At 43.8% G+C, this 26288-nt stretch overlaps 2 protein-coding genes across 5 annotated transcripts; both read left to right on the top strand.

The window, feature by feature from the left end:
- Positions 1-78: 78 nt before the first annotated feature.
- LOC136700538 (transmembrane protein 196) lies at positions 79-10126 on the top strand. Of its 3 annotated transcripts, none has more exons than XM_066675926.1 (4): positions 79-258; positions 3351-3407; positions 8435-8689; positions 10017-10126. In XM_066675926.1, the coding sequence occupies exons 1-4, from the start codon at positions 94-96 to the stop codon at positions 10083-10085; spliced, it is 546 nt and encodes a 181-aa protein (XP_066532023.1). In that variant the 5' UTR covers positions 79-93; the 3' UTR covers positions 10086-10126. The 3 variants fall into 3 exon arrangements, with proteins under 3 accessions (XP_066532023.1, XP_066532024.1, XP_066532022.1); XM_066675927.1 differs by having other exon boundaries at positions 79-240; XM_066675925.1 differs by having other exon boundaries at positions 9996-10085.
- A 3041-nt stretch (positions 10127-13167) lies between these two features.
- Positions 13168-22484, top strand: polr1f (RNA polymerase I subunit F). Of its 2 annotated transcripts, none has more exons than XM_066674983.1 (5): positions 13168-13489; positions 14569-14786; positions 20168-20309; positions 20566-20774; positions 21754-22484. In XM_066674983.1, exons 1-5 carry the CDS (start codon positions 13427-13429, stop codon positions 22184-22186), a joined length of 1065 nt encoding a protein of 354 aa, XP_066531080.1. In that variant the 5' UTR covers positions 13168-13426; the 3' UTR covers positions 22187-22484. The 2 variants fall into 2 exon arrangements, with proteins under 2 accessions (XP_066531080.1, XP_066531081.1); XM_066674984.1 differs by lacking the exon at positions 13168-13489 and adding an exon at positions 13522-13760.
- Positions 22485-26288: the final 3804 nt, after the last annotated feature.

A 26288-nucleotide genomic window follows, 5' to 3' on the forward strand; every position in this document is an offset into this window, starting at 1 on the left:
GTCCTGGACCCAGTGAGTGAGCGAGCGAGAGGGCGAGCGCACGGACCGTGGATTAACAGCGCGTGCTCCGGCGGGAAGGATGCGCGAGCGAGCATGTGCACCAGCCGCAAGATCATCTGGAGCCTGCTCGTGCTGTCGGCGCTCGAGCTGGGGCTCGGGGTGTCCAGCATCGCGCTCGGAGCCGTGGCGCTCAGCAGAGCGCACGGGAACCACAAGACCCAGCAGGGGGACGCGTCTCCGGTGTGGAGCGGAGTGTGTGTACGTCTCTTTTCTAACTTGGATCTTTTTGAATGCGTGAAGTGGTGACGTGGTGACGTGTGCACTTGGTGCACATAGAAACACAGCGAAGGCGTGCATTGACTCTGATTTTGTTTACAGTGATGAGAACCGGGGTAGAGCTGATTTATCGACTACCCAGGACCACCGGATGTGTTTAGATTTGCATAACACTGAACTTCACGATTTAAACTTCTCCAAAGGACCATGAATTGAGAGGTTCATTAGGAAACCAGTGGTTCCTCGATGGCAAGGGGCAGGAAACTCTAGGTAGCGCTTGATTTCACAGAAATGACAACAATATGGTAATAACACAGTAATAATTTGTATTTACTTTGTCCAATCAAAATCATGTCCCAAAATAGTAACAGAGAAACCCTTCTTAACTTTCAATGAATGTGAATATAGAAAGATATTGCAATTAATACTGTAGCATTTCTGTTGGTAGCATTTTCACACGATGTGAAGGACATCTGCTGTGTTCAAATATTGCAGTAAACTAAAATCAACAACAATGGAAATCATGTTTTATTGGCTAAATGAAATATCAGCACCCTAGTTGTCAGTAAATAACAGTGCAGTAAATGCAGCTCTGGTGAAGTGTATAATATTATAGGGTCGTTCTCTCAAACACAGGACAGTAGTTCTGCTGAAGTGGTTTCTGACCTGTTCTGTCTTTAAGTGGTCAGCTCCAGTGTGATGTCCAGAGTTACTGCACCTCACACCAGCTGAGAACATGGGTTCTTAAAGATCTGTGCTTAACCTGAGCAGCGAATCGAACCAGTGGCTTTACTCACTACATGCGCCACACACTACAGTGATGCTGTTGTCGTCTGACGTGAAGCGCAGTCACTGAGGAATAGGATGAAAAAAGTGTGTTTTACAGCTGTAACACAGTGGACATTCGCTGTCATTTCTGTCTGTAATTATAAGGTTATGACATCATAAGACAAAGCAGAAACGTCACACTTTTAAGAGTAATATCTTTAATATTATAAAATAAATATTTACACATGCAGCTACCGAATAATTTAATCATATTACTATCTAATTATTACATGCTAATTACAAATGCAAACTTTGCATAGTGGGCTTTTATTTTGAAAAATATAATGCTGACTTTAGTAGAATAAGAGTGAAAGTCATTTAACGTGTGATTTATCTGCAGTGAAAAATATTACATTTAAAAATAAAACATACGCACAGATAAAAACATGTTAAATATAAAAAGTTAAATTAAAAATACAAATATATCCATTGTTTTAGAAAAGATTAAATGGTTGATTGGAGGGTAATAAAAAGCAATAAAATTAAACATAAATCAAGAGTGGAATTAAACACAGTTTGTTGCTGCTGTCGAAGTTGGGCCAGAAGTTCTTTCTAAAGGAAGGAATTAACCACATTTAATAGCTCTGTGAATGACTCTAATTACATTTTAAATGGTTACTGATGCATAATTTTAAACTGTGGGGTTCTCAATTAAAAGGAAAAGCATTAATGTTGTTGTGAACGCTTCTGTTTTGAGCCTCACACCAATGCGCTGTTTATTCTTTCAAACTACTTCATGCCTTCCATGCACTGATTGTCCATAGCTGTGGTTAATTAGGCTTTGGTTTGTATTTAAACAATGTGTAACTGATCCATACACAGTTTAGTCTTAAAGCTGTCGGGCTGTAGTTGCTGGAGCGCAACTTTTACACACGCAACGTCCAGAAAGTTTGCGTCCACTGCTCGACTAATGTTTCTTTAGAAAAGCGGTAACAGCCTCTGTTCTATCAGGAAGGCATTACTCTAGATATTGGGTGATTGCTGTGAGGATTTGATTGCAGCCGTGGCCTGGTGGTGAGGGAACTGGGCGTGTAACCGGAAGGTTGTTGGTTCAACCCCCAGAGCCGGCAGGTCATGACAGAAGTGCCCTTGAGCAAGGCACTTAACACTAGGGTGCTCACTGCCCCCTAGTGTTCACTAGTGTGTAAATGTGTGTTTCACTGCACGGATTGGGTTAAATGCGGAGAACAAATGGTGGTCAGTAAAGTGATTCTAATTCTGTAAGAATATGAGTGAGGTCAGGTGTTGATGCTGCATGAGTTCTATCACAAACTCCACCTCAACCCAAAGTTATCAGATGGGACTGAAGTCCATGCTTTGAAAAAACAAATTTCTGTGATCGTTGCTGTAGACCAGGTAGACAGTCCCTGTCCATTATTTCTCCTCTGATAAAGTTTATTTGGGTATGAGTTATGCTCTTTTTATACAGTGTTTAATCCATAGCCTGTGCCGGGGCTCTCTTGCTGACTCTTGGTATTTTCTCCCATGGTTCAAAAACACAATGAATGTGAATGACCCTGTGAAGGACTGGCGCCCCCTCCAGGGTGTTTTCCCACTTTGTGCCCAGTGATTCCGGGTAGGCTCCGGACCCGCCGCCGCCCTGAACTGGATAAGCGCTTACAGATGTTGAATGAATGAATACACTTTTATGTTTCTATATATTTTGTTTACAACTATTACAATATATATATATTATATGTCAACTAAGCTGTTAAAATGGCGCCGATGTTTTTGTGATGTCACAAAAACAGATGCTCAGCTTAAAGGCCCACCCATTAATGCTGAAACTATAAGGAGTGTTTAAGATTATATTGTACTGTGCTTGAGATATAAACTGGAGGTGTTTTTGTCAATTATAGTGAGCCACTGTGTTGCATTGTTTTAGTGCTACACCAGTGTGTCCATAAGTATTTGGTCAGATGGTCAGATTCTGTTTTTTGTTACATTTTCTTTGCCAAAAGTTTGAAAGCCTCTCAGGGGGTCATGAGCAATTTCGCCAATAACCTCTCTCTCTCTCTCTCTCTCTCTCTCTCTCTCTCTCTCTCTCTCTCTCTCTCTCTCTCTCTCTCTCTTTGTCTCTCTCTCTCTCTCTCTCTCTCTCTCTCTCTCTATTCTCTCTCTCTCTCTCTCTCTTTGTCTCTCTGTCTCCTATTTCTCTCTCACTCTCTCTCTCTCATCACTCTCTCTCTCTCTCTCTCTCTCTCTCTCTCTCTCTCTCTCTCTCTCTCTCTCTCTCTCTCTCTCAGTTCCTGGTGTGCGGCCTCTGTGGGATGCTGTGTGCAAAGAAAAGGACTGGCCTGGTTGTGAGTGCATTTCTGTTCCAGCTTTTCCCCTAAACACCTGTTTCTGTTTCTTCCGGTCATATGTGTGTCAGTGGAGAATAGGCCATGAGTTCTTGAAAGCTTCAGTCATTGCAGTCGATGCAGTAGTTGTGGTTATGGCAAGCCCCCCGTGGCCCCAGGAGACAGGAGCAGTCTGGACTTACACAAAGCATCATCAAAACAGCTTTTCATCGACAGCTCAACCAAAACCAAACCTCCGTCTTTCTTTCTCTCTCTCGCTCTCACTCTCTCTTTATATCCATTAGCACAGCTGTGCCAGGAGTGTCTCATTGAGAGCAGCATCGGTGTGTAACTAGGGCCGAAGCAGTTGAGAAGAGTCAGCCTCCTGCTCGGGTCCTCAGCAGGGAGGTGGGCAGCCAGCTGTGAGGTCGTACTGAGCCCCCTCCATCCATTCTTCTAGGGGAGTGGGCCACAGCCCATGCTCATCCAATACTTCCATCTGCCTTCTTTGCAGCAGTAACAGCCTCCACTCCTTCTAATTGATACTGGAACATAGCTGTGAGGATCTGATGACATTTAGCCACAAAGATATTGGTGATGTCAGGTTCACAGACGAATATCCAACACAGAGAACGCAGCTCCACTTTACACCCCCCTCTAACTTATATTCATTATGATACGCTGTATTGACTTTAATGTTAATGGAGATGTGAATATATTTATATTCATGACCACAGAGGATAAGGAGGATAATGCATGCAGATCGTCTACTAGAGTGAAAATAAAGATACACTTCATACATTTTTAATAGAGCTCCAATAAAAGCAAAAGTATCTCATTTATCTTTTTAGTTAAAGTGCAGCAACACAAATGTTGTGAAATGTTTAAAATGTTTAAAACGCTTTATTACCGCTGCAGTGCTGTGAATAGTCATTCATTCATTCATTTCTGTAAGTGCTCCATCCTGATTAAGACTGCGGTGAGTCCCCAAATCACTGAGCGCCAGACGGGAACACACCCTCAACAGAGCTCCAGGGCATTGTGTACACTTAGGTTTACATTTTGTGATGTTTTATGGCACATATTTTATGTAAAACCTTCCCAGAGCTTGGAAGCTGTTACTGCAAAAAAAAAACAAAAAACCCAGGACTCTTCATTTTGAATCTTCATATTGAATGGGAAAATGTCCACAAAGTTTTGGCCATACAGTGGATATGGTTAATGTTTCTAATGGTGCTTTTCCACAGCATGGAACCTACATTACTTTACGGTTCTGGAAGCGGGTTCTTGTTTAGTCGCTGTTAGTCCGAGTAGGGACTAAACCCTGGCACTGATCATCCAGAGAGTCGTCACTCTACACCACGCAACGCAGACGACCAGCACCAACTCTCCATCTGTAAAATCTCCAGCTGCAGCAGAGATCACGTTTGTTTTTATCCGACTCATGACAGCAGCTCGTAAAATTACGCCGTCGTTTTTTGAAGAGGTTCAAACGCTCCTTGGATCAGTGGCCGAAGAAAGAATCCAGCGAGAGCTGGATGCTGCAACAAGGAAGGAACACACTCTACTGATCTGTCTGAACTGATGACGGAGCTGTGTTCAGTCCCAAACAACAACAACACACCAGTACACCATGAGTAAATACCGCTTAACATTACCGCCACCGTTGTGGTTTCCAAAGCCCACTGTTGTAGTAGAAAAAGAACCAGGTACCAGGCAGAGTCGAGTAGCATGGAGTAGCATGGACCCACAGACTTGGAAATAGAAATACTCTGAAGTACTGAGGGGCAGTGTTGAAGTATAACTGCGTGTATGAAGGGGGATAAAGCCCCTCCAGTGTACGCACGGCATAGATCATGTGACACACATACGATTTTCTTGTTATTGAGCAACAGTACAACAAAACTGTGCCTCTTCATTTAACACATTTATGGTGGTGCACCCACACACACACACACACACACACACTGGGTGAGCCCTGGGACCAACTGGGGCTTTAACGCCTTGTTTATGGGCACCTCAGCCATGGGTGTTGAGGGAGGCTGAATGCAATCAAATCCTCACAGCAGTGTTCCATCACCTAGTGTACAGCCCTATCCGACGAGCAGAGGCTATTACTGTAGGGCTGGGGCAGCTCCCTATTAATGTTAAAGGAACAGGTGTCCACAGCCCATAATACTCTAACGACGGACCATGACCCTTTCCACTCTCACGCTTCATGTTGATGTTAATGGCGCTCCAGTCCTGTGCATGCATTTCTCCACTGCGCTGTGCTGCGTGTGTGCACGGACATGCGCCATAAACCTGCTGCAGATTCAATTAAGCTCCTTCAGAAGAGCGGAGGAGTCACAGGGGAGAGTGTTAATGACCAATCGATAGCAAAGTGAAACCCAGTCTGGAAGGACTTCACCTCTCCCTCAGTCTGGCTGCCTCTCTCTCACTCTCTCTCTCTCTGTCTTTTTTATTCCTTCCTCCTCTCTCTCCATCATCTGCTCCTGTCTCTGTCTCTCTCTGTGTTTTCTTTATCTCTCTCTCCCCCTTCTCCTTCTCACTTTCCTTTTCTCTCTCCCTCCCTCTGATTGGATTTATTTTATGCACACAGTGGAAAAATGACTGGACTGATGCGCCCTCTCCTCTGTAATGGCTGTTTGTTATGGCATTCAGGGCACTCTACCATCTCAATGTCCACTGTAAATCACTCCCTCTCACTTTCCATTGCCTCATCTCTCTCCAGTAAACAGCACAGTGTCCGAGTGGGCTGCACATAAGTGCTCTAAAACTTACCAAAACTATCTAAATATCAGAAATTCACAGAAGCACCACAGTGGGAAGAGACCATCTGAGTGAGGAGAGGGTTTAACAGCATTGGGCTTGTGTTCAGAATCGCCATATGGCCAGTTAAGGGTGGACAGCCGGTGTGTGACCCAGTGCCTTTCTACTGCTTTTCACAGATTGTAGGCTTCACTGCAGAATTCATACACAGACTGAAACAGAGCTATACACAGTGCCAACCAATTTGTACATCTTCTAGGTAACATCAGAATGACTAGCTAGCCTTCTTCTCCAAGTGTGTGGAGGTGTATAATGAAGCTGTGCTTAAACACACATCTCAAGGGTTGTTAGCACTGAGCTTCCCCTACAGACTTGGTAGCATTATGTGAGTTGCGCACATCATGCTAGCAAGCGGAGCTGAATTAAACATGCCAAAGAGAATAACTTTGAGGGTCCAAATAGTGGCCCAACCTCACTATAGCAGCTAAGAATTGATGCATTTGTGGGCAGAGCATGGGCAATTGTTTTTGACAAAGGCTAAATGCATTGAACCACTGCCGTGTTTGTTTAGAATTGTTACAGAACACTGAGGACCACTTTAGCATGCTACGTTAGCCTAGCTTGATTAATTAACAGCAACAATGGAACGATGTTTGCTCAAGTACACAACAACTAAAATACAATTCTGCCCAAGGACTATTTTAAACTGACTTTCAATGTAATCTATCATTCAAAACACACATTGTGTCCACATTTTTCTTATTAGCTTGTAACTGGAACTGCAAAGCTAAGCTAGAGCTGCTAGCAAACACTAGGACTAGTCTGATGTCTCTTTATGTGCAGCAATCTAATCTGTCAAAAATGGCTGACCGAAGCTTTCAGCTACACAGTGAAGTTTTGTAGAGTTTTATGGTTTACAGTAAATCACACTGTCTGTAACCACATCAACAGATCTGAACTAGGGATTGAGATAAGGTTTCTGCATTCATTCACTGCGAACATTGGTAACTATCGAGTTCAAGTGTTTGTTAACAACGTTTTGGACACTGGACATGCCCCGGCTGATAGACTACATTTGTGCCAAGTGGGAAATAGTGTGAACTAGTGTTTTAGCTGAACCACTGCTGCAGGATTGGTAACATTAATAATCAATGAGGAGCAGAGTGTGTGTTTTCTTACAGCGCGTACTCTAGTGCATTCTGAGCAAAAAGAGTCAGTGTGTGTCTAATCAAGGGTACAGTGATAAAGAGAGCCTTGACCGCGACTAAATAGCACGAGAGAGCGTCTACTCTCGCTGTAATCTGAGGTAAAAGTTGCTGGAAAGTGCTGAGTGGGTGGTTTGGTTGACATTAGATAACGGCTCTGTCTGCAGCCCGTCCGAACAATTAAAAACAACAGGCCAGCACAAACCGGAATGGCCACAAAACGTTCTGCATTTTCCCTCCATCTCTCATTCATTCTGTTTCACTTTCGCTGACTGTGCTTTAACCTTTAGGATCCTTAAAATATACACAATGGCAAAACTTTATAACGAAGGTTGCCTGGAGTTTGTTTAACGGTAGCCGCTTATAGCTTCTTCGGTGCATGTCTAAAGATGTTTGTTCGAATGTAAGTCTCAGTCTCAGTCTCATTTTTCATTCTTTCCATGGTTGTTTCCAAAGCAAAACATGCTTCTCCATTTTTGTGGATGTTTAGTTTACTACATCATAGTACTTTTTCAAAACTTTTTCCTTCCCCTGTGAAGTTACTATTTTGGAGATACATGCTTTATTTTGGACATCGACGATATGATCTCTACCTAGTGTTGAGGATAGGTTAAAGTTGATGCTTAGTACTGAGATTAGTATTAGGGTTTAGGATTTTGGATGCAATGAAACAACAAAAGAATGTGTGAGTGTGTGTTGCCCTGTGAAGGACTGGCGCCCCCTTCAGGGTGTGTTCCTGGTTTGCGGCCAGTGATTCTGGGTAGGCTCCCAAACCACAGTGACCCTGAACTGGATAAGCACTTACAGACAATGAATGAATGAATGAAACAACAAAAGCCATATCGCCCCCTATACTTCCTGCTGTGTATTACAATCTGTCAGAACGACTATAAAGTACTTCAATGGAGCTGCAACACAACATAGTTCTACAGCTCTACCACCTATTGCCGGTGGGTTTATACCCTTCTAAACAACACATGGCATTGGACGTGATAACTTTAGGTTTGTGGCTGCTCTAGAGCAACTTGTTTTATTACATGCTATGCTTTTTCATCTCTCTCTCTCTCTCAGATGATACTATTTTCAGCCTGTTGTATCTGTGGTCTGATTGGAGGAATTCTGAACTTGCAGTTTGTCCGAGCGCTGGTCAAGCGCCCAGACGCGGTGAGGTCACTGCACCTCGCTACCATGTCTTTGGCGTGTTTGGGCATCAGCAGCTGCACACTGTCCACCTGGCTGACCTGCAGACTGGCCAGCAGCGAGCAGCAGCGCATGTTCCTTGAGCGCGAGCACTCTCTGCACCACTCTCACGAGATGGCCGAGAAGGTAGGGGACACAAACACACACATGTACGTCCCGATTTGCAAATGTGTGAATCGTGACTTTTGACAGTTTTACCAGGGGCTAAACTTGTGTGAAGATTTGTAAGGAAACGCTAACTGTTTTAAACAAATACTCAGCCCCTCAACCACTGGGGGCAATGTGGGAGGGCGTAGGAGTGAGGCATATTTGTCAAAATCCACTCCATACTCAAAATATTAACTATAAGCTGAGTCCTGTAGATAAGGCAGTACAATCCTGCATTTATAATGTTGTGGAACAGCGTTTGATTAACATTAACGTTAGAAAGTGCTAAGGATGGTATATATATATCTTTTTTACACAATATTCAGTGCAGTTTGGGACACGGCTAAAGACTAACATTAACTTGCTGCATGTTTAGCCGTCAGTGTTATCTGTTGTGCTCTCGTTACTGACCACAGGCCCAGAGCTGGTCAACACTAACTTTATAAACCAGACTCTGACGGTGAAGTGGAGGCCAGTGAAGATGATGATTGGAGCAGCTTTATATTTGAACAGACGCCTTAATGAAGACTAAAAGAAGACACAACTTGTCTGACTTGCTGCCAAAACATGGTGGCGCACTTTGAAAATAAAAATTTGTCAAATTAAAGCATATATCTCTCAGTAGTGTTATATGTTTGGGGGGGGGGCAAATGCAGCTGTATCCAATTTTGCGGTTGGATGCCCCCCCCCCATCCCCCGCGGTTCCTACACCAATGGCAATGTGGGTACATTTTACATAGTGTGACCAGACGTCCTCTTTTACCCGGACATGTCCTCTTTCTTAGACTTAAAAAAATGTTGGAGTTGGAGTTGGATTTTGTTTTTCTAGAGCTTACATAGAACTTCGAGAAGCGTTTCGTTCACAAACTAGTCCCGCCCTCCCCTACTCCGATAGTCACCCTTGAGTGTTGGGTTCGCTTGAGTGAGAAGGGGGCGTGGTGAAGTAGCCTAAAATCTTCTGATTGGACAATCTGACTGTAGAGCTACTGTTGTTGGTCGATAACCTTCTCTGTAAACATTTAATTGGTCAGTCTGCATGTCAGTAGTCATTGTTTACATCAGAGGCAAAGGTCATGTACCTACCCTCATCTCGAGCAGCTATGCCGAAACATAAATGTAAGTTCACGGATGAATTCCCATGTTTTGTGTAGCAAATAAAGGTGTAAAGGACCTAAAAGCACACCTTGTTTCAGCTAATCATACAACGGCAGCGAGGGGCAAGAGCTCATCAACATAAATAAGCCCCCACAATGTGAGTGTACTAATATTGTGAGTGTGTAAACAGATTGCTCTCTGTCTCTTTCAGGAGGTTCTAGATAACTCCAGTAATGGCATCCCCCAGATCACTTATAATGGCCACAGTGCATCGCCCTGAGGGTGGGCTGTCTCCAGAGTCTCGGCAGACCACCGCTTTGTGTTGATTGGTACTGACGTTATTGAGATGCTTTCAGGCTCTCAGGGTCCGGTTACACTGCTGAGGCATAAAACGACCTCACCTCTGAGGACTGACCGCCAATCAGCATCCAGTTACTGACCCCAGGAGAGGTCAGTAATGAGCACAGTGGACCGATGACATGCCTAGAACTTCGTACCCCCAAATGTGCACAAAATGAGCATGCATAATCCTTTCACTCTCTCTCTCTCTCTCTCTCTCTCTCTCTCTCTCTCTCTCTTCCTGTCCTGCTATCCCTCCTCCTCCTGCAACTATCCATTAATCCCTGGTGATCGGACACTGGAATGTCGATGCTGAAACTGTAATGCTGACCTTTATGGCATCCTGAATGCTCTGACCTCAAAAACCTACAAAATGCACAATGTAAAATGCTTGTATAACGAACAAATTGTTGATTTACCGTATTTTTATATAGAGGCTTCATATGAATATGTAATAAAAATGAATGAAATGGATCTATGGAGTTTTAATTGCTTGTTTCCACAGCACACAAAAATGATTGTAAGGTTTTTCACCTCTGAATGGGAGAGAATGACCTCAGCTGTGAACGGTCAGATTTCTTCGTTAAAGAAGCTCTTAGAAAGTTTCACTGACCATTGGGATTTTAAACTCATGTCTGGTGCTTGTGCGTGTAAATTTAAAGGAACATTAGGTATTAAACGTACCGTAAAATTAACCTTTCAAACTCATTGTGATGATTCTCTGACCTGTAATAAGGAGAGTCGATCCTCTGTTGTCCTTATTCTGGACTCAGAATAAGGACTCTCTTTTTTTTTAACAGCTGATATAAAGCACAGTGGCGCAGCAGGTAGTGTGTCAGTCACACAGCTCCAGGGACCTGGAAGTTGTGGTTCAAGTCCCGCTCCGGGTGACTGTGAGGAGTGTGGTGTGTTCTCCCTGTGTCTGTGTGGGTTTCCTCCGGGTGACTGTCTGTGAGGAGTGTGGTGTATTCTCTCTGTGTCTGTGTGGGTTTCCTCCGGGTGACTGTCTGTGAGGAGTGTGGTGGGTTCTCTCTGTGTCTGTGTGGGTTTCCTCCGGGTGACTGTCTGTGAGGAGTGTGGTGTGTTCTCCCTGTGTCTGTGTGGGTTTCCTCCGGGTGACTGTCTGTGAGGAGTGTGGTGTGTTCTCCCTGTGTCTGTGTGGGTTTCCTCCGGGTGACTGTCTGTGAGGAGTGTAGTGTGTTCTCCCCGTGTCTGTGTGGGTTTCCTCCGGGTGACTGTCTGTGAAGAGTGTGGTGGGTTCTCTCTGTGTCCGTGTGGATTTCCTCCGGGTGACTGTCTGTGAGGAGTGTGGTGTGTTCTCCCTGTGTCTGCATGGGTTTCCTCCGGGTGACTGTCTGTGAGGAGTGTGGTGTGTTCTCCCTGTGTCTGTGTGGGTTTCCTCCGGGTGACTGTCTGTGAGGAGTGTGGTGTATTCTCTCTGTGTCCGTGTGGGTTTCCTCCGGGTGCTCCGCTTTCCTCGCACGGTCCAAAAACATACGTTGGTAGGTGGATTGGTGAGTATCCAGCTAAAAGTATCCAAAAGTGTGAGTGTGTGAGTGAATGTGTCTGTGTTGCCCTGTGAAGGTCTGGTGCCCCCTCCAGGGTGTTTTCCCTCCTTGCGCCCAATGATTCCAGGTAGGCTCTGGACCCACTGTGACCCTGAACTGGATAAGGGTTACAGATAATGAATGAATGAAAAATGATATAAAACACTGTAATGTTTGGCCAGTAAAGGGGGCTGTGCACTCATTGCTTAAAACACCACCTCTGAGTGCAGCTAATAGCTCAGCAGACCTGGGAGGGGGGTGGGGGTTTCCTGTAAATAATATGTTAATGAGGCACTTGGTTTCACACATTGAAGGTGATTCATCAACTGCACTCAAACGTTCATCAGCAGCGTCATTGTTTAATTTGCCAGTGTTTTTCTTTCGTGTCTATTTCCTTTCCTCACTTAGGGCTAATTGTAACTTTCCTGCCTTCCAAGTGTATTATGACATGTCTGACCTCCTCAGATATATTTCCTAAATGTACAGATACTGCCTGCTTAATAGATATATTGAGTGTAGCGTAAATTAAATAAAAGATCGGATGGACTATGATTTGGTTGAAAATAGAACACTGATGTGGTGTTATCACAAATAATCACACATCACCATAGACTGCTTAAATCAGCTCGATGGCTCAGTGCTGTTCTCACTCGTGTGTGTGTGTGTGTATGTGTGAGAGAAAGAGGACCACCATAGCACAAACAGCCCGCTGCCAATGCTGTGTAAGCTTTACTGTCGTTACTCATCAGCGTGTTACCTGTCACCACACAGCGCTGTCCACTGCCCACATATAAACTCACTGTGGTTACTGTACACTGTCCAGCTGCCTGACCTTCACTGGAGCTGCCTCTGCTGTGTCAACTATGGTGCTAAAGACTCAGACGGTCAATATTAAAGATGGTTGGAGGATGCTCTTCTGAACAATGTCAATTGTAGTGTCTTAAAAGATTCACAACATAAATAAGTAGCATCTTTGCACTGTGACACACACATACAACACCAAGGTCTCTCCAGCCTCTGGCTTTTCAGCCAAACATACACTGGCCCATGTTTGCTCTTTCTCTGCTCTACACACACCTGGCTGTCACCTGTGTGTTGTTTCCGGCAGCCTATTTACATGCCTGTTTTTCTTGTTAGACTGGTGACGGTAGTTTAGCAGATGCTTGTTTCACCCCAGTTTGGGTGGTGCTGTCTGTGATGAGTTTGGTGTGTTCTCCCTGTGTCTGTGTAGGTTTCCTCCGGTTGCTCCAGATTCCTCCAGCAACACATTGTTAGGTCGATTATGTAACATTGTCCACAGCTGTGAGTGTAAGAGCAAGGGCGGACAGAGGTCCAGAAAGGTCCCCTTGCTGTAGTCTTCAGCCTGGCTCCGTAATTAATTTGAGAAAGAGAGACACTGAAATCTGACAGCAGAGGGCGCTAATGAAACAATTAATTGGCTATAACTGAGTGGTCCCTTTGGCTTTTTCATTTTAAGAAGAAAAGGAGAAAACGTGCTGACTGTGGTGGGCCTATTATTTGGGACAAAGCCCAGTACTCTTTATTAGAACCAGTCCATCCATGGTTGTGAGGGACAGGGCGAGAGTGTGGTGTCCTATACTCGCATTTCCATACTCTCTAGGGAGTCTGGTGCGTTATGTAATATGGCCATAAATCGCCTACTACTGCAGGAAAAGGAATTTGACTGATGTGCAAAAGGACCAAACACAAGCTTGCTATGATGGCCTGACGTGTAATGAGGCAGATAGCCAATCAGAATTCAGCTGGCAGACTCCACACTGAGGCCTGTTACTACCAGGTTTGAATCACGCATGCGCAGCACATAATGCTTCTGTACACGTTGCTGATAGCTCTGATATTTTATTAGTTTCTTCTATGAGGATAATTGTAAATAGACACTGAAAATGTAAATGGACACTGGCGTCCTCGGTGCTGCCATGTCCAGGTTGTGATCCTGCCTTGCACCCAGCCCACCACGACCAAGAGCAGGGTGAAGTGATTCCAGAAAATGAATGAATTTATGAATGAACGTTCCACCTCAGAGGCACAACGATTTTTAACAGTGCTGTGTAAGCATGTGTGCTCTTTGAGAATGATATACTCAGGGTCTTGATTTCAAACGTTTGAGTCTGGACTGTAGTTCTGAGCCCTGGTTTTTGGAGGATGAACAGGACTGAGCACAATGAGGCTGACAAAGAAAGTAGAGTCCTGTATTGATCTGTACTGACATAGCGGAGCCAGTGGAGTGCTTTCAGAGTCGCACCAGAGGCCTTTCAGGTTATACACCAGGCCAGGAGCAGGGATTAATACATGGAAGAAGGCCAGTGCATAAGGAGTGGCACTAGGTCACTATAGTTCAGTTTAATCCAGCCTTAGAGTTTATTATTTTTTTAAAAAGAAACTGCAGAGTTTGGATGTTTTTATTTGTAACATAGAATTGTATTGTTATATTTTTGTTTGCATTATGCAAAATGCTCTTCATCTGACTTTAACCATATCAAATTTTGCAGGTGAAAGCCAAATCCTGTTGTCATTGCCCCTTTTTTTCTCGAAAGTGTGCACTTCAGAGATGATAGTAGGGATCCGTCTGAGATTTGGAACACGACCCGAACACTGAACGCTGTCTAAGGAAGTATTTGAAGGGATGAAGGCGCTAAGTTATGCCTGAATTTAATAACCGTTGAATAATTGTATAAAACGCTGCCTATTTTCCTCTTCAGAGTTGTAGCTTATTATTACGGCAGGCGAGCGTTAGCGGACTGCTGCTCTGGTAATACGTGCAATACCTCTGTTTGTCCTCCTCCCCGGCGGGCGGCAGTAGAGCGTCTCTGTGTAGAAGTACAGCGACACAAACCACGTGTGTTTTCCGTGTTGTAGAGGAGCATGGCGAACTTTCAGCAACCCGGAGCTAGCGGCGATTCTCCCGGGATATTACCGTCGTTCGCGGAGGCTTGCGCGCTCGTGCAGTCACCGTACTCGTGTCTCGTGTTGGACACGCGCCGCCGACACATTCTGCTGTCGCCATTTTACCTCAACAAGAAGAGAACAGGCATTCAGCAAGAGCTCAACACAGAGCTGCTCAAATACTCCAACAGGTATTCTACACACACTTAACACTCCCAACAGACACTGTACACACACTAAACACTCCAACAGATACTGTACACACACTAAACACTCCAACAGATACTGTACACACACTAAACACTCCAACAGATACTGTACACACACTTAACACTCCCAAAAGATACTGTACACACACTTAACACTCCTAATAGATACTGTACACACACTTAACACTCCTAATAGATACTGTACACACACTAAACACTCCCAACAGACACTGTACACACACTGAACACTCCCAACAGACACTGTACACACACTGAACACTCCCAACAGATACTGTACACACACTGAACACTCCCAACAGACACTGTACACACACTAAACACTCCCAACAGATACTGTACACACACTGAACACTCCAACAGACACTGTACACACACTAAACACTCCCAACAGACACTGTACACACACTGAACACTCCAACAGGTACTGTACACACACTTAACACTCCCAAAAGATACTGTACACACACTTAACACTCCTAATAGATACTGTACACACACTAAACACTCCCAACAGACACTGTACACACACTGAACACTCCCAACAGACACTGTACACACACTGAACACTCCCAACAGATACTGTACACACACTGAACACTCCCAACAGACACTGTACACACACTAAACACTCCCAACAGATACTGTACACACACTGAACACTCCAACAGACACTGTACACACACTAAACACTCCCAACAGACACTGTACACACACTAAACACTCCCAACAGATACTGTACACACACTTAACACTCCCAACAGATACGGTACACACACTTAACACTCCTAATAGATACTCTACACACACTAAACACTCCCAACAGACACTGTACACACACTAAACACTCCCAACAGATACTGTACACACACTTAACACTCCTAATAGATACTGTACACACACTAAACACTCCCAACAGACACTGTACACACACTAAACACTCCAACAGATACTGTACACACACTAAACACTCCCAACAGATACTGTACACACACTGAACACTCCAACAGGTACTGTACACACACTGAACACTCCCAACAGATACTGTACACACACTTAACACTCCTAATAGATACTGTACACACACTAAACACTCCAACAGATACTGTACACACACTAAACACTCCCAACAGATACTGTACACACACTTAACACTCCTAATAGATACTGTACACACACTAAACACTCCCAACAGATACTGTACACACACTAAACACTCCCAACAGATACTGTACACACACTAAACACTCCCAACAGATACGGTACACACACTTAACACTCCTAATAGATACTGTACACACACTAAACACTCCCAACAGATACTGTACACACACTAAACACTCCCAACAGATACTGTACACACACTAAACACTCCCAACAGATACGGTACACACACTTAACACTCCTAATAGATACTGTACACACACTAAACACTCCCAACAGATACTGTACACACACTAAACACTCCCAACAGATACTGTACACACACTAAACACTCCCAACAGACACTGTACACACACTAAACACTCCCAACAGATACTGTACACACACTAAACACTCCCAACAGATACGGTACACACACTTAACACTCCTAATAGATACTGTACACACACTAAACACTCCAACAGATACTGTACACACACTAAACACTCCAACAGATACTGTACACACACTAAACACTCCCAACAGATACTGTACACACACTTAACACTCCAACAGACACTGTACACACACTAAACACTCCCAACAGATACTGTACACACACTAAACACTCCCAACAGATACGGTACACACACTTAACACTCCTAATAGATACTGTACACACACTAAACACTCCTAATAGATACTGTACACACACTAAACACTCCCAACAGATACTGTACACACACTTAACACTCCTAATAGATACTGTACACACACTAAACACTCCCAACAGATACTGTACACACACTTAACACTCCTAATAGATACTCTACACACACTAAACACTCCAACAGATACTGTACACACACTAAACACTCCAACAGATACTGTACACACACTAAACACTCCCAACAGATACGGTACACACACTTAACACTCCTAATAGATACTGTACACACACTAAACACTCCCAACAGATACTGTACACACACTTAACACTCCCAACAGATACGGTACACACACTTAACACTCCTAATAGATACTCTACACACACTAAACACTCCCAACAGACACTGTACACACACTAAACACTCCCAACAGATACTGTACACACACTTAACACTCCTAATAGATACTGTACACACACTAAACACTCCCAACAGATACTGTACACACACTTAACACTCCTAATAGATACTGTACACACACTAAACACTCCAACAGATACTGTACACACACTAAACACTCCCAACAGATACGGTACACACACTTAACACTCCTAATAGATACTGTACACACACTAAACACTCCCAACAGACACTGTACACACACTAAACACTCCCAACAGATACTGTACACACACTTAACACTCCTAATAGATACTGTACACACACTAAACACTCCCAACAGATACTGTACACACACTTAACACTCCCAACAGATACGGTACACACACTTAACACTCCTAATAGATACTCTACACACACTAAACACTCCCAACAGACACTGTACACACACTAAACACTCCCAACAGATACTGTACACACACTTAACACTCCTAATAGATACTGTACACACACTAAACACTCCCAACAGATACTGTACACACACTTAACACTCCCAACAGACACTGTACACACACTAAACACTCCCAACAGATACTGTACACACACTTAACACTCCTAATAGACACTGTACACACACTAAACACTCCCAACAGACACTGTACACACACTTAACACTCCTAATAGATACTGTACACACACTAAACACTCCCAACAGATACTGTACACACACTTAACACTCCCAACAGACACTGTACACACACTAAACACTCCCAACAGATACTGTACACACACTGAACACTCCAACAGACACTGTACACACACTGAACACTCCCAACAGATACTGTACACACACTGAACACTCCAACAGACACTGTACTCACACTGAACACTCCAACAGACACTGTACTCACACTGAACACTCCTAATAGATACTGTACACACACTAAACACTCCCAACAGATACTGTACACACACTTAACACTCCTAATAGATACTGTACACACACTAAACACTCCCAACAGACACTGTACACACACTAAACACTCCCAACAGATACTGTACACACACTTAACACTCCTAATAGATACTGTACACACACTAAACACTCCTAATAGATACTGTACACACACTAAACACTCCCAACAGATACTGTACACACACTAAACACTCCCAACAGATACGGTACACACACTTAACACTCCTAATAGATACTGTACACACACTAAACACTCCCAACAGACACTGTACACACACTAAACACTCCCAACAGATACTGTACACACACTTAACACTCCTAATAGATACTGTACACACACTAAACACTCCCAACAGATACTGTACACACACTTAACACTCCCAACAGATACGGTACACACACTTAACACTCCTAATAGATACTCTACACACACTAAACACTCCCAACAGACACTGTACACACACTAAACACTCCCAACAGATACTGTACACACACTTAACACTCCTAATAGATACTGTACACACACTAAACACTCCCAACAGATACTGTACACACACTTAACACTCCTAATAGATACTGTACACACACTAAACACTCCAACAGATACTGTACACACACTAAACACTCCCAACAGATACGGTACACACACTTAACACTCCTAATAGATACTGTACACACACTAAACACTCCCAACAGACACTGTACACACACTAAACACTCCCAACAGATACTGTACACACACTTAACACTCCTAATAGATACTGTACACACACTAAACACTCCCAACAGATACTGTACACACACTTAACACTCCCAACAGATACGGTACACACACTTAACACTCCTAATAGATACTCTACACACACTAAACACTCCCAACAGACACTGTACACACACTAAACACTCCCAACAGATACTGTACACACACTTAACACTCCTAATAGATACTGTACACACACTAAACACTCCCAACAGATACTGTACACACACTTAACACTCCCAACAGACACTGTACACACACTAAACACTCCCAACAGATACTGTACACACACTTAACACTCCTAATAGACACTGTACACACACTAAACACTCCCAACAGACACTGTACACACACTTAACACTCCTAATAGATACTGTACACACACTAAACACTCCCAACAGATACTGTACACACACTTAACACTCCCAACAGACACTGTACACACACTAAACACTCCCAACAGATACTGTACACACACTGAACACTCCAACAGACACTGTACTCACACTGAACACTCCAACAGACACTGTACTCACACTGAACACTCCTAATAGATACTGTACACACACTAAACACTCCCAACAGATACTGTACACACACTTAACACTCCTAATAGATACTGTACACACACTAAACACTCCCAACAGACACTGTACACACACTAAACACTCCCAACAGATACTGTACACACACTTAACACTCCTAATAGATACTGTACACACACTAAACACTCCTAATAGATACTGTACACACACTAAACACTCCCAACAGATACTGTACACACACTAAACACTCCCAACAGATACGGTACACACACTTAACACTCCTAATAGATACTGTACACACACTAAACACTCCCAACAGACACTGTACACACACTAAACACTCCCAACAGATACTGTACACACACTTAACACTCCTAATAGATACTGTACACACACTAAACACTCCAACAGATACTGTACACACACTGAACACTCCAACAGACACTGTACACACACTGAACACTCCAACAGATACTGTACACACACTGAACACTCCAACAGACACTGTGCACACACTGAACACTCCAACAGACACTGTGCACACACTGAACACTCTTCAAACTCTCCAACAGATGCTCCACACACACTACATACACCATAATATACTATACACACTAAACACTCTTCAAACCCTACAACAGATGCTCTACACACACTAAACACACCATAATATACTATACACACACTAAACACACCATAATATACTATACACACACTAAACACTTCTCCAATACTCCCACAGATACTGTACACACACTAAACACACCATAATTTACTATACACACACTAAACACTCTTCAGACTCACCAACAGATGCTCTACAGACACTAAACATTTCTCTCGTCTCCTTTTAGTGTGGAAGGTGTGCCCCTGGCATACGACGACATTAAAGTTTTAGGACACCGCGGCGACATATTTGACGACCAGGGCTTCATCCACCTGGACATCGAGGCCTCTTTTGTGATCTTCAAACCAAAGATAGGACAAAAACTTGTGGTGAGTGTCAGATTTTACAATAAAGAATCAAACATTAAAGTTACTGGACTAAAGAATGTACTCCAGGCATTCTGCTATAAATATAAAGATTTGTTTGGAGATAAATATGAGAAATAACAATGTTTTGTGTGCCTTGCGTCTTGGAAATTTTGGATAAAACATTGGACACATCAAATGACCAATGTAAAGAATGTTTTTCTCCTAATAGTTCCTTAGTTCTTATTGTTCATGTGGTGTGTGTGTGTGTGTGTTTCAGGGTGTCATAAACAAGATATCCGTTGGTCATGTGGGTTGCCTGGTGCATGGTTGCTTTAACGCCTGTGTGGTGAAGCCAGCTTCACTGACCCCTGAGCAGTGGAGGGACAGCGGCCTGATGGTGGGAAGTCCCCTGGAGTTTGAAGTGTTCCAGCTGGATGCTGATGTGGCAGGCGTCCTTCTCATCAGAGGAAGACTGGGAAAAGCCAGGTAGGATTTCTCTAGAGCTTTGGTCCAATCAACAGCTTTTATTATGACCAGATTTGAGTGTTTTGTGAAGTGCTCAGCAAGGTTTAAAAAGAAAACACAAAGCAGGAATATGATAAAACACTCCTCAAAAATGGCCAAAATGCTCTTGTAAGACCCCTGGTCTTAATATTGTAATGAATCCCCTGTCACTGACACAGATTTGAGAGACAGAAGCTGCGTTTTTTAGCTTTTTCGCTGAATGGAGGCTGTGATTTCACAAATATTTTGGGGGTTATTGAAGTTATCAGCCCATATACAAACACACTTTGGCAGAGGGAATACTGTACAAAACAGTACATATGTTGCAGTCTCCAGAAAAGTAAAGCTGAGTAATATTTGTTAAATGCGTCTTCACTTCGCCATGTAGCCTTAGCGGCAGGAGGCTCAGACGTGGAGATGGATTGTTCAGGATAACGTTTCTACACGTTTTGAGGTGAGCCAGTAATATGTCATCTGCGGAGGGGCATGAATACAGCGTCAGAACCACAGACAAACTGTCAGAGTCATGATAGGGTCATTGTTTATGTTTTGTTTACCGTGGAGTCAGATCAGAGTGAGATATAATAGTGTGTAAATGCTGCAGAGTTCAGAGGCGTCCTGCTGAGCTTTTTATACAGCGGAGAAACATAACCAAGAGCCGCGGCTTTGACCAACACGCATGGTGTCGTGCCAAACACAGCCCCAGAAACACACACAAACAGAGCATGTTCCTGTTTTATCTCCTATTATTTATTTATATGAAACGTTGTTAATGACCCCGTCCAGCTCCACTGGGCTATAACGCTGTATCTGAAGTTCTGAGCGGTTTCTTGAGTTACTGAACAATGACATGCCCACTGACGACATCACAGTTCGCAAGGTTTTGTTCCAGCATCCACTGTGTGACCTACCTGTTATGACTTTCCTGTGACGTTCCTGTTCTGTTTGGATGTGTTTCCAGGGTTAAAGAACTGGTTGCATCATTTAGCAACAGTGAAAATTTGGAAACAGAACCAGCCACTGAACCGGACGCCACCACCACAGAAGAACTGACAGAAGGCTCCGGAGCGTCAAAACCCAAGAAGAAAAAGAAGAAAAGGGACAAAGAGGTGGACAGAGAGGAGGTGGAAGACCTGAACGGCAACCGGGCAGTCAAGGAGGAGAGTATCGCAGTGGAGATAGACTCTAATAATTCTAAAGAAAAGAAGAAGAAGAAAAAGGACAAAACCCAGGAGGCCATTGAGGAGCTTCCATTATCCACGGATCTGTTAAACAGTGACTCTAGCGGGTACATCAGCGATAAAATCAACAGGAAGAGGAAAGCAAAGGACAGCGAGGGTCTTCAGGACAACTCTGACACGCCTGTGTCCAAAAAGAAAAAGAAGACCAAGTGATTTTTGTGTTTGAACTGTGACTTTCCCACTTTTTATTTTGAGAAGTGCTTGTTGGCAGTGAATTGTTGGTAACAGTGTGGAAATGACATTTTCACCTTGTCACCAATAGAGGGCAGCAGATTTTTTCTTTTCAAATTTGTTCCTGTTTTCAAAGATTGAGCCAACTCTACTGCTTCCAGATTTTGAAACGAGTTGATTGTTGAATTTCAGAACAGTTTTAAAACATGAACCTATTGCCCTTTTGTACAATACACCCCTTGGAATATGCTGAATTCTAATAAAATAAATACTGTTAATGCCATCATCTCAGCATCAAAACTTTCTCCATAACAGTCCCCAGAGATTTTAAAAGATCTTAAGTGTCTCCTCTTGTACCTGTCTGAGAGAGGTTTCCCCAGTTGGATCCACCTCTCAGAACCCAGCTTAGCGCCAGCGTTTCATGTCGAAGGTATAAAGTTTCTAATTTAACATGCACAGGAAACAAAGGGCCATTCCAAACGTCAGGAAAAAAAAAAAAGATTCCTGACTCCAGATGGGGGGAAAAATCCCAAGGAAAAACTGCACTGTTGGCAGGTGCCCCGTCTCTTCCCTTCTTAGTGTTCAGAGTTGTACACGAGTAACACCTCTCTCCAGTCTCACACATTGATTGTCTTGGTTTATGTCGTGTTACTGTAGTAAACAAGAAAGAAAGCTAAAATGTACATGGCTGATTCCCACTGTGATACTTTGCTTTGTCCCAAACTGCACCCTACCACACTACACTGGGTATAAAACATAATAAATAATCATTATCAGAGAGGCATTCAGTATTAAAGAAGGTAAAGTGAAGGCAGGTGGGACACAGCATTAATCCGTCAGCACAGGTTCAACAGTTTAAGGTGGAAAGGGAAACGTGAAGAAGGATCTGCTACAGTATGTGTTTGTGTCTTACAAATGATGTATTTTGATATTAGTAGTAGATGTATAAATATAAATATATATGCTGTATTTCCTGCCCGTTTTGTGGACAGTATAGAGTTTCTCAGGTAATTTAAACAGTGTATAAAACTTGGACACACTTCAGCCACTTACAAACAACAGTGGTTTATTTCCACGTTTAAAAGATGCTAAGCTTCTGAATGTTAACAACCAGGGAAAACTGTGTTTACCCACAATCGTAGACATTGCCTTTGTCATAAAACGTGATAAAATGTAGACTTTATTAATGCCCCACCCTCTCACCTGAGTCTGTCCAATCACAGCACTGGACCCAGGTTTATGAGTGAGTGCAAAGACCAGGTTTAACAAAGCAGAGCAGACACAAGTGTGAAGCAATGAGAGCGCTGAGTAAATTAGAGAAGAGCAAGAGGATCAAGTAAAAACAGTGGAAAACAAAGCTTTGGATCCTCACTCCTCACTGCTGTGCGCTCAGGTCAGGGTGAACGGTGGCTCATTATCATTTAAAGGAGCCAGCCGTTCTGAACAGGGCTGTATAGACGGAGAAAACCGCTTCTGTGATCCCTGTGTTTATTCGAGTTATTAATTAAGAGAACTGTGTTCACTTGTAGAAAACATGTAGAATATCTGCTTTAAAGCGCTCATTAGCCAATGAATGTCATGATTCCCAGATATTCATTCTCTGTTAGGCTTCTGGGAATCTCAGTGTCTGGAATACTCTGGAAAGTGTATGATCCTTTACTCCTCTGCAGTTAAGACTCACGTGGGATCTTGTGTATGTGGGAAACTTGTTTATTGCTTTGTGTTGGGCCTTTTATTTGCTTTTTTTGCTTTTTCTTTTTTCTCCATCATCTAAACTGAGCTGGAACATCCCGAACTTGCTGATCTTGCCAGTTAGACTCTTCTCGTGTCCTCATCGTGCTCCACTCTCATTTTCATGGCTCCAGACTGCACCGTTTTTACAGTAGTGCACTCCCCTGAGTGTGTGAGTTTTACACAGAGCAGCACCTGGCTTTATTTCAGCTCTAAGTCACTGGGGGATTAAGCACAGACTGATACATAGTGTTATTCTTTTGCCCCTTTGTTTGAAATAGACAGAACCGGGTCGTTTTCACAAGCTCATGGCAGACTGAGACTCTTACCCCACGAGACCCAGACCGAGGACTTTTCTTGGGAATCTCTCAGCCTTTTGCAGGATGCAAGCCAGTGACGCTTGTATTTTGAATTGTTTTGCTCTTTGTTTTTCCACTACCTGGAGCTGGTGAGAGTTGGCAGCTTCAGCAGCTTTTCTGGGCCTCCGGCTCGGATAAATGGCCCCCGCTGTGATTAATGATGATTTAGGAGCTGATAGGAGAGTTTGGGGTGGACGCCGATGCCCTTAAATCATACGCTGATACAGGAGTGTACTCTTCCCACTCAGCAGCTTGACTCCCTTCAGGTCACATTGACTTTAAACACAGTCTCCCTGTTCTGGACAGGGACAGGCCCTTAGCATCTCTTGAGGAACAAGCAAAGCCAATAGACCCATCGTTTCCAACTCTGGTCCTGGAGAAGCTCCTCTCCTGACACGAGAGAAATACCTGAGCCGCCGGAGACTACCGCTCTCCACCGTATTTTCCTTTAACTACAAAGACACCGAGGAGTATCCTCTTTGTTTTTCCATCACTCTGGGAACTCGTCCTCACACGGAGCCGAGACTGTGGTGCTTCACCTGGAGCGAACCGCTGACTCAGCTTTTGGGCCGGGGTTCAGCACTAACCGCAGCGTGGTCCCCGAGGCCCGAGATTCCACATCCAAACATCTATAATGGCCCGTAATGCTGCGCGGAAACAATCCTCCCCAGCGGGTTTCCATGGAGATGGCACTGTTTTGGAGACAGCCCATGTTTAATTCCTTCGGGGGAGGCTTTTTATTTGGTAACATACTAAACAAAAACAAGCAATTAATAGACGGCGAGTGCCAAGGGCTTTCAGAGATCCGCCGGCCTGTTTGATGTCGGTTTACATAAAGACGCTGTCCCCCGGGAGATAGGAGGAAATGACATCATCTCTGTTTGAGTATCCCCCTTTTGATTCGCTTGTTTATTTTCACTGGGCCTGGAATAATTGATCATTCGTTAGCGAGCTTTCTCCTAATAAACATCCCCTCGCTGCGCTGTCTAACCCCACTCTCGCTTTTACTGTTGTTTTCCCGTGTTCAGTTTGAAGTGCAGTGTTCGGAGTCGGGGTTAATGAGCCAAGCCCAAGGTGATTTATGCCGACTATAATTTTTCTTCCAAGTTCCCCCCAGTCCCTGCGCCTTCTTTAGGACTCTGCGCCAAATGAGGTCGCCTCACGCCCAAATGGGCCATTTTTATTGTGTTGGAAAATAGAGGTTTTGGAAGGTGGGCCTGTAATTGGGTAATCGTTACTCTCCTTAAAAGAGCCCTATTAACTAAGTGGGGGATGGGAGGGACCAGGGTGCTGCCTTATGCACTTAAGGCCTAACGATTTCTGTACAATTAAAAAATAAATAAATAAAATGTAATTCCTACAGTCACTCTGCATACATTCTGTGGCCCCTTTCATCCTGGTCCTTCATGATCAGGACCACCACAGAGGAGCATTATGTCTCTCTCTCTCTCTCTTGTCCATAGTGTCCATATTATCATGCTCTGACTGAGGGGATGGACACTAATCAGCCCAGTCTCTTCACTCCTCACTGGTCCTGTGTCAGACTTTCCAGGCCGGACACACAGGCTTTTGAACCGCACACATGAAAGAAGCAGGGATTTATGGGAAAGGCCCGTGGGCTCTGACGTGGACACGCCCCTCACCCCCCCCCCCCCCACCCCCCAAACCAACCATCAACCCACCCGCTGCCTAATTAGTGATTTGTAAGCAGTCCTGCCCAGCCTTTCCAGAGCTTCCAGTGTTGGAAAGCCATAAAAAAGCAAGAGAGAAGAGGGAGAGGGAGAAAGAAAGGAAGAGAGAAGAGAGAGAGACAGAATGGGTGTATGTGTGTGTGTGTGTGAGAGAGAGAGAGAGAGAGAGAGAGAGAAGGGAAAAAAACCCTCTTAAGTGTTCTAACAGCCCGACCTGTATTTCTTCCTCTTCAAAGCCAGAGCCTGTATCTTGGCTTAACTGCTGGAATTGAATCATATCAAAGGCCCTTCCTGGGGGTTATT

This window comes from Hoplias malabaricus, chromosome 6 (assembly GCF_029633855.1).
Source record: "Hoplias malabaricus isolate fHopMal1 chromosome 6, fHopMal1.hap1, whole genome shotgun sequence".
NCBI classification, from domain to species: Eukaryota; Metazoa; Chordata; class Actinopteri; order Characiformes; family Erythrinidae; genus Hoplias; species Hoplias malabaricus.

Bases quoted from the DNA above. Each gene is read 5' to 3' on its own strand.
- LOC136700538 (XM_066675925.1), top strand. From the start codon at position 94: ATGTGCACCAGCCGCAAGATCATCTGGAGCCTGCTCGTGCTGTCGGCG. The intron at 259-3,350 runs GTACGTCTCTTT...TCTCTCTCTCAG, and splicing joins CGGTGTGGAGCGGAGTGTGT to TTCCTGGTGTGCGGCCTCTG. The intron at 8,690-9,995 runs GTAGGGGACACA...GTGTGTAAACAG, and splicing joins CTCACGAGATGGCCGAGAAG to ATTGCTCTCTGTCTCTTTCA.
- polr1f (XM_066674983.1), top strand. From the start codon at position 13,427: ATGAGGCAGATAGCCAATCAGAATTCAGCTGGCAGACTCCACACTGAG. The intron at 13,490-14,568 runs GTTTGAATCACG...TCCGTGTTGTAG, and splicing joins CTGAGGCCTGTTACTACCAG to AGGAGCATGGCGAACTTTCA. The intron at 14,787-20,167 runs GTATTCTACACA...GTCTCCTTTTAG, and splicing joins CTGCTCAAATACTCCAACAG to TGTGGAAGGTGTGCCCCTGG.